At 37.2% G+C, this 9358-nt stretch overlaps 1 protein-coding gene across 2 annotated transcripts; it reads left to right on the top strand.

The window, feature by feature from the left end:
- The first annotated feature begins 457 nt into the window (after nucleotides 1–457).
- On the top strand, nucleotides 458–8672 carry LOC116377955 (uncharacterized). Of its 2 annotated transcripts, XM_031839723.1 has the most exons (8): nucleotides 458–705; nucleotides 1258–1339; nucleotides 1589–1707; nucleotides 3137–3218; nucleotides 3401–3519; nucleotides 4069–4149; nucleotides 4564–4632; nucleotides 5018–8672. In XM_031839723.1, the coding sequence occupies exons 2-8, from the start codon at nucleotides 1267–1269 to the stop codon at nucleotides 7184–7186; spliced, it is 2712 nt and encodes a 903-aa protein (XP_031695583.1). In that variant the 5' UTR covers nucleotides 458–705; nucleotides 1258–1266; the 3' UTR covers nucleotides 7187–8672. The 2 variants fall into 2 exon arrangements, with proteins under 2 accessions (XP_031695583.1, XP_031695584.1); XM_031839724.1 differs by having other exon boundaries at nucleotides 4564–5105.
- The last annotated feature ends 686 nt before the right edge of the window (nucleotides 8673–9358 follow it).

Below are 9358 nucleotides of genomic sequence, written 5' to 3'. Positions count from 1 at the left end.
TGCTTTATGTGTCATGTTAGTGTGTTAGCATTGAAAACAACTGTAATCACAGAAGTGGATTATGTGTTTGCAAATTTTGTAATAAGTGCTGACTTTAACTTTTAACTATTTATTAACTGTAATATTTCTAACCTGGGTGCTGTGGCTCAGAGTTAAAGCTGGTTGTCTTTCAATCAAAAGATCAGCGGTTGGATCGGATCCTCCAGTCCATGTCCTAAATAACCCTAAATAGATGAATGTGATGAATGGGTGTGAATGATAATGGATCAAGTGGCACCTGTACAAATACAAGTCCATTTACCATTTATGAACCATGTCTAAACTGTTTATGCCTTTGAGATAGTACTTTTCAAGTAGTTCGCATGTTAAACGTGAAAAATAATTTCAACACACAAACGACTCCTCTGGAAAAAGAAAACAACGACCCTAAAGCTTCCTGATCGCTCCTCCAAGTTGTTGTGATTGCAACATACATGCAATGCTTGCAAATATTAAAATAAGCACTGACTTTTACTTCCTCATACGAACCATGTCTAACCTGTTTATGCCTTTGTCATTTGTTCTTGTCTTTCTGTTGCAGCAACAACCAATTCACGTGATCTCTGTCAGTGCAGGGAGGAGACAGCTAGTATAAAAGAGTCCAAAGTACCCAGAGCACCAGAGGAGTGGAATAAATCGAGTTCAAAAGTGAAAAAAAAACTAAATGTAAGTACATCTTAATTAGCAGATACAATATTGTTGTCATTGATTAAGTTAAATTCTACTGCACAGAAATCATCTTTCAGTTTCACATTTGTATTGTTTATCATCTTGTTCCAGCTCTTCATTGAAGCTACAGTATGATATTTATGTACACAGTGAAATGTTCAGTGTTCTTGATATCAAGCCAGACTCAGAACAGAATCTGTTATAGCTGCATCATTCTATCAAATGGAAATATTCTATTATTGACTTGTATGTCATTTCATACAAATTTTACAAAAATTCACCCTGACATACTTGGTTATGTTTTGAACAGGAAGTCACATAAGGGTTTGATAGATATACTGAATCAAGTTAGGTTAGGTACAGATAAAGGGAAATGAGTTGGCCTAATCATGTGTCTGCACTAGATTTTATAGCAATCTATCCAATAGTTGTTGAGATATTTCACTAAAAGTTAAGGTAATACACCTCAGAATTGAATTAGAATATTCAAGTTAGTGATTGTGCTTGTTCAATAATGCTTGTAATATTAACGAATCAATTTAATTACAGTGAATTATCATGGATACACAGGATTTTGTCCATGACAAATTAACTGAATGGGGCTTCAGTGACTTCATACAGAGATTTGAAGGTACTGTATCACCATTCTATTACAAGTCTGCAATTAATGACACTGAAATAGCAAAATGATGACATATCCTTGTTTTACGTGTCGGTTACTGCTATACTCTTATCTTCAGTCAAAGGAAAGTCAGAATTTATAAAAAGGAAAAACAATGAAAGACTCAGGAAAGTCAGTTGTTTTCTCTTATTGAAAAAATGCAATCACTGTGTTGTCATCTAAATGAATATTGTTTTGTATTTTCTTTTACCATTTTAGATGAAGGTATTGACAAGGAGACTTTTTTAAGTCTTGGAGATCTGGGCAGCGTCAATGTCTTGATTCCTAAAATTGGACAAAGAGCAAAATTCAGAAAGAGACTCAGAGATTACTTACAGGTAATGTGCACTACTGTTGTTAACAAATCATGCTTATTTTCAAAGGTTACACAAGCTTGGACTTAACCCAAAAGAACCTACACCCATTTTTCCTTAAAGAAAAATTATAGGGGAAATAAAACAGACTAAATGGATCACATTTCTGAAAATATGTTCTAGTGCCAAAGATCGGAAATGTTACATATGTCACAATGTTATGTATGTTTTCCTCATTTTAACACCAATCATTTAAGCTATTTTTTGATTGGTAACAAATATTCTGGTTAGATTTTTTGAATGGTTTTCAGATTTGTTTTACAAGACAAAAATGTCTTCTCCTTGGATGATCTTTAGTGCATCCTGAACACTGTATTGTTAATTCTAATCCATACTATAAAAGAAATAATGAAATTACTTTGAAATAGGACCAAAATAGGATAGTTAAATCAAGTTTGTTTGTGTTTTACTTACTCATATGTACATTTTTCTTTCATAATTCATTTGACTAATAATTTAATCATTTTGATATTTCTTTTGTTTGAACGTCAACAGAACATATTTTAATTAATAATAATCGAATCAGCTAAATCAATTGAGCAGCTCATTACTATTTTTCTTATTGTGTCAAATATGTCACATTGGTTTTTCTGAGACAATTATGAGTTTAAGCATAATTGATTAGACATTAGACATAAATGTGTTTGATAAACATGGTCAGAACCGTTTAGATGTAATGTAGGACATGTTATGAAAAGATTAGAATTGTTAAATGTGTTGAAACTTACATTTAGCAACAAAAACAAGCTTTTTGAAATTTGCTAGTTCTGCCAAATGTGCTGACCAGCCAGGCAGCCATTTTGGAAGTGATGTCATTAGTACACAAATTAACTCACTGTCACATGACTTCACCAGGATGTTACGTATGTGTCACTTAGGGACTTCAAGTGTTAAAATCAAGGATAAAGCTGTATAGGGAACTTTCCAGGATATTTAAAGTGTCTGTGACAGCTGTGTCTCCGTGGGTCCTTATGATGAAATAATCAACACAGGCATTTATTCTCTTTCCAGACTACTCAACCACTGAAATATTTCTACTTTTGCACAGTGTTAAAAACAATGAGCAACTTACGCAACCACAGCAAATTATATCATTACATTGCTGGCCATACAGAAACCGAAATTTCAGCCTCAAACCACTTTAATGTAAATAAAAAGTTTAAATTAAACATTTTATGAGTTTCACCTCACCAGAGTTAACCAATAAAAACAACCTGCAGTATGACAATAGACAATTGTTTTATATAACCAGCAAATATAGTTATGATAACCTGTAGTAATGGGTTCAGCAAACCTTTTTCATGTGCAATAAAAAAGTGAATTGTTCAGTTGTGTATTTTACATAGATGTCATATATTATACATACATAATTCTTTGTTTCCCACATTTTCAGTCGAGTTCCACGGAGACATGTAACTTTGTTCGGGAGAAATTAACTGACTGGGATCTCAGTGAGTTTATTCAGAGATTTGAAGGTAAAGTACTGTGTTACAGTTCTGCTTTGGTGGGCACATACTATATATTGAGATTACTTAAACTCGTTTGTTTAATGATAAGCAACTGGATCACAATAATACCATATCATTGATAGTTTCTGCATGTGATTATTTATAGAAAACCACAGCAAGTTTATTTTTGACATTTCTTTTTATTTCAGACCAAGGCATTGACAAGCAGACTTTCTTGTGTCTTGAGAAGTCAGCCATCTTCAATGACTTGATTCCTAAAATTGGACCAAGAGTGAAATTCAAAAAGAAACTCAGAGAATACTTACAGGTAATGTGAAACTACTGTATGTTACAGACACTTTACACCAAAACGCTACTAGTAATCAGCACTCATATGTGTGTATTCATTCTACCTTTCACAAGTCACAGGAGCAATAACTTCTGTCTTGAGTTTGTATGAAATGAAAGAATGATCTTACATCCCTAACTGCGGGAAATCCAACGCTCTTTCTTATTTTTTTAAATGGAATGACAGTGGCAGCTGTCTCTGATACTGATACTTTTGTCAGCCACCTACCACACTAATGTTACTCCAGTACCACTTTAATGTAAATAAAAAGACAGGAAAAAAAGATAAAATCAGCTAAATGTAACTATTCTACAAAACATTGCGCAACAAATTACTGAGACACTGAAACAGCGAGCCACTGAAAAAGATAAAAACAAGTTAGTCAATATAAAATGATTGACCAAACAAAGTACTGGTAAAGAACAATTTGAGTCACAGGCGAACAAGGCATTAAGGCAGTAGTTCACACTTGTTTCAGTATGTGCTTGTGAAGTAAATATTACATTTAAACATGTGTCCCCACTGCAGGCACTGAAAAGAAAGCACGCTGATACTCCTGAAACGATGGATACTGACACAAATTCAGACCAAGAGGACAGCCCTGAACTGGTTAGTTATTTGAATACACATGCAGACTGAACAGACTGACAAATACATCTGCTCTTTTAAAGGAGTAGTCCCACATTTTGGAAAATATCACTCTTTCACTTTCTTACATAGAGTTGGATGAAGAGATTGATGCAACTTTCTAATGTGAGAATGATATTAATCTTCTCTTCTAATTTTCAACAATTAAGGGAATAAGCAAAATGTCAAAGTTTTCCTCTGAGTTACCCGAAGGACTTGTTCAAACAAAGCCTTCAGCACATGCAGAAACATTCAGCATGTGCAAAGTCAATGTGAAGGACTATGGCTTATCCAGTCACATGTTATGGCATTATCTTTGCACATCATCATTTTGAGATGGTTTTGATAACTCACCTTAATATACTGCAGGTTCTAATTAGATGTTCTCATATGCAGGACCCGACAATTTTTCCATGGCACTTTGAGTCTACTTCAACATCTGGCACAGATCATGACAATGAGATGGTAAGAAGTTATGCTGTGAAGCCCCATTCGGACTGGATTCATTTCTCAAGGGGTGGCAGGTTGGTTTCTGACATGTGGTCAGAGATTTTAATCCCGTCTGGAGCAAATATATGGGAACCCCCCCAACCCCAATAATAATTCAAGTATGAGTTACCTACTTTTTCTGTTGCTTCGCTGGGTCCTCTTGTAATTTAGAGCCCATCCGGGGTGATGTCCTTTTATTTTAAAGTGGACCACTGAGTTTTTTGTTTTGTTTGTCCTACTCTCCCTACGCTCCCACCGTAATGTTAATCCCTTCCGAATTGGGTTTATGTTTTTTGTTAACACACACTTTTCTTCAAATCATTGTGTTATGCATATTAAAATATGTGTTATGTATTTGCAGAGTGAGGAGCCACTGTCCATAAGTAACTCAAGTTCAGGCCTACTTGCTGTGATACTCTTCTTTTTGCGTCACAGTCTAAATGTGGCTGTGGGTGACTTGATGGCTCTACTTAATTTTCTCAGTCCGAACCTGGTTGTTTCATCTAAATATCTCTCTGATAAGATTACTGCCTTGTCAGCTGTGTTTTACTGTGCTCTTGAAACATGTCAGAACTACATGGGAAAAGATCCTGGTGGTTCTTGTTGTCACTGTGGCACAATGTTCAACAAAGAAGAAAGTACTAAAAATGGAAACTTCTTTTTGTCTGCATCACTGAAAGACCTTCTGAAGGGCATCCTTAAGATCCATGGCATTGATTTGATACCTAAAACAGTCAATCAAGGGAAGGACATTAAAGATGTGATGGATGGCAAAATGTACCAGAATCTACTTAAACAAGGCAAATTGGCTGCAGATGACCTCACACTGTTGTGGAATTGTGATGGTGTACCAATTTATGACTCGGACATATGCTCGATTTGGCCGCTTCAGTTTACTATTAATGAACTTCCTTACACACAAAGAAATGAAAATGTGATAGTTGCAGGACTTTGGTTTGGCACAGTAAAACCGAAGATGAAAACATTTCTAAAGCCTTTCATAGATGAATGTCGTGATTTAGCCCAAAATCCCCTTCAGTGGAGCGACAGCAATGGAGCGGTTCACTCCTCAAAAGTCTTCTCCTTGGTTTGCTCCTCTGACGCCGTGGCAAGGCCACTCCTCCGGAATTGCAAACAATTCAATGGTGAATATGGTTGTGAATGGTGTTTACACCCTGGCATGGTGGTCAAAAAAGGCAGTGGATCCATGAGGTCATACCCATATGATGAAGAGAAACAAAAAGCAAGGTCAAACGAAATGTTCAAGCAAAATGCAACACAGGCTGAAAAGTCTGGCAAGGAAACCAATGGAGTGAAAGGATTGTCCTTGCTTCCCATACTTCCCTTGTTTGACATTGTTTTTGGATTTGTACCCGAGTACCTGCACTCTGTTCTGCTCGGTGTGTCCAAACAACTTATGTTGCTGTGGTTAGACCCAGTCAACTCAATGAAACCTTGGTATGCAGGTCAAGACATTTCACAAATGGACTCGCGTCTTCTCCGTCTAAGGTCGACATTAGAAAAGAAACCCTCGTCTCTACAGTCACTGAAGTGTCGGGACACTTGGAAAGCGTCGGAGTGGCGAGCATTCCTTTTATTTTATGCGATTAGTGTCCTGCCTGGTATCCTACAGCCTGACTTTCTGGAACATTATTTTTACCTGTCATTTAGTGTTCACATTCTGCTACAAGAGTCAATATCCCAACATGAGCTTCAAATGGCCCATGAGTCCTTGGTACGCTTTGTGAAAGACATGAAAGTACTTTATGGTGAAGAAAATGTGTCTTTCAACTGCCATCAGTTAATCCACTTAACTGAAAGTGTACTGAACTGGGGGCCTCTCTGGGCAACGTCAGCATTTAGTTTTGAGAGAAACAATGGAAATCTAAGAGCTCTGCTTCATGGCAGAAATTGTAACCCTCGAGAAATTGCCCAGAGGTTTCTCGTTTGGCAGCACATACCCAGACACCTTAGTTCTTTAGTATTTAACCGACAATCAGATTTTGGTGAGTTATTAGCCAAGATCACAGCAGTAAACGATGGCAGTGGCTCTGACAAAACCCTTGGAAAATCACGCCCTCTGGATCTCACAGAATCCATAAAACGATCAGTAGAAGAGCTCTTAAATCAACCAGTCGTTATATCAGTAGAAGCCTGTGACAGCTTCACTAGTGGACACACTGTTTATTACTCTACAAACTGTAAAGAGTCAGACCAGACAGACTTTGCCGTTAAACTGAAGAATGGCTCCTTCGGAGAAATACAGTTGATTTTACTTTTCAAAGGGAACTGTGTTTGCACATCCAAATGTTTGTGCCCGGCTGTTCCAATCGTTGTGGTCCACCTGTACGACATCAAACCTGCGACATTGTTCAGCGATGAACATCCTAACAAAACTTCTAAGACTATCTTTGTCAGAGTTGAAAGGACGGATCAACCCAAAGCATTCTTCTTAGAGGACATCAGGTGTAAATGTAGGTATGTGGATGGTTGGCTTGTGCCTGTACCAAACACATACGAGAGATATTAGAGTCAGTGCAGGGCTAAAGCTCTTGCAGCAGCAGGGCTGCTTTCACCAACCACTCATCATGTTCTTTATCTCATTTCCTGGTGCTATGTCACATCGGCGTTATATAACTTATGGCCGACTTGACCCTGGGCATTGTCTGTGATGTGTGATTATAATTAATTGATAAGTTTGGCAATGGAGTTGAAGTGTTGAGCATGCAATGACTGATTAGCTTATAACAGTGGATGTCAAATGACCGATATGTCCATAATTGACTGTAAATATTAACTAGATATCAAGATAAGTTCAAAGCCTCTTGCGACAACAAAAATATATTGCTCTGTGCACCACTGCTAACCTTATGACAGTTCAACAGAGTCTTCAGATGCTCCAAGTAAAAAAAGGCTTTTATTTTTGGGTTCTTTTTTGAGGGTTTTGGAAAAGATTTTCACTTTTTATCATTTTTTTCTTTTAAGATCCTTTAGATAGAGGGTGTTTTTACTTACTTTTGTATCATATAATTTTTGTAAGTTATGATTATGTTGTTATTGTAAAAACCCAATAAAACTTGATTTTATTTCATACATTCCACCAAAGTCCAGTCTTGCTCATTTCTGACGTTGTCTGCTTGGTCTCCCCTGGGATAGTAATTAAGTAGCCATACAATTGAATAGCAAACCTTCTTGCTGCGGTGAAAATGCTATTGTTCATTTTGTTGGGATTTACTCTTGTGGTTAGCTCAAATTGTTTTATGCCCTGCTGGTTTATTGGTGCTGTATGTGATATCAGGGGTTAAACATAGCTGTGTGTTTATAATGTACAATAAGGGTCAGATTGGCATCCAAATTTGGGGTAATAGGACCAGGGCTGTGAAGCTGTCCTTCATAACCAAGCGAAGTTCCCAGAGAGGCCGACATGAAAGGCCTGAAATAAGCTCAGCTATATGTTTTCTTCCTCCCTAAGCAGACTGAGACAGTCTGCATGTAGATTTTGGAGGGACGTTCGATACCTAGGTCAGAGGTTTCTTGGACCTTGCCTAGCATAACTGATCCCCCATCGATTATAGGCAATATACCATTTCCATAATAAACTTATAGAAACAATTTCAGCTTTACATTTTTCTGGGCACTTTTCAGTCTCATCTAAAATATGGAATTTAAACAGTTACTGACTTTATTCTAGTAGGTTTAGAATACCTACGAGAATAACCTTTTTGTTAGGTGGTATGTGGTCATCTGTTTATGTTAAGATGTATTTTATTTCAATGATGTATAAATAACTATTGTGTCACTTTGGCGATTAACTTGTAGGAAAAAAAGGTAAAGAAACAGACATTGTAGCTGTAAAATGAAGCATTGCATTAGTTCATGCAGGACACAGTCATTTAAATATGACACCCTCCTCATCCTTGCTACACCAATGCTGTTACAGACTGTGCTGCTGGCAAAGCTTTGCCCCCTCCACACCAGCCTCCACCCTTTTTTAGCTCAGAGTTCATCTTGCAAAGCAAATAGTTGTAATGGTATTCAAAGTCTTACTTTGGGCTCATTCCTGTATGGGGGGGTTATGCATGGTGCTCCCTGTTTTGGATTGGTAGCTGCTTGGCTAATCCAGGAAGCATTTTAGGAGCAGAGTCGCCAGCGCTGAGTATAACTGTATTTCCATTTGTTGCAATAAAACCGCAACACGCCTACAAAGCTTCAGTGCCAGTGAGGTGCGTAAACCACAGAACACTTCTCACGATTTTGAGCCTCACTTCCTTCTCCGACTCGGCAGGAAGTAGAGGTGTCACATAGTATCAGTGCTCATCTGCAGTAAACAGCAGTACCCCGGTTTCATGATATTTCCAAGTATTTGTTTAATATACAATTTGGTAAGTCAACTAATTAATTGATGAACTCTACAGGCAAATAAATAGAGAGGTAGATTTGCTTGGGGTGTGTCACACATGCCTACTGCGGGGATAAATCACACTCGTAGAGAAGGGGTAAGATCAAGAAATAAAATCTCTTTCTTTGTCTTTAATCATTAATATTGACAGAAAACATAGTAAAGTCAAAGACAGACTATGTACATGTAATGTCATCCATACATACATTTTATCATCAAGTTTCCTGAATTTGTGTTGCTTCAGAGAGGCTGCATAACGACAGTAATTGGTCTCACTCAAAATCAACAACATTTTGTATGAAT

Source organism: Anarrhichthys ocellatus, unplaced genomic scaffold, assembly GCF_004355925.1.
Source record: "Anarrhichthys ocellatus isolate YVR2014 unplaced genomic scaffold, GSC_Weel_1.0 scaffold1893, whole genome shotgun sequence".
NCBI classification, from domain to species: Eukaryota; Metazoa; Chordata; class Actinopteri; order Perciformes; family Anarhichadidae; genus Anarrhichthys; species Anarrhichthys ocellatus.
Note: the sequence above shows the minus strand (reverse complement) of the source record. Positions and strands in the feature narration are given on the sequence as shown.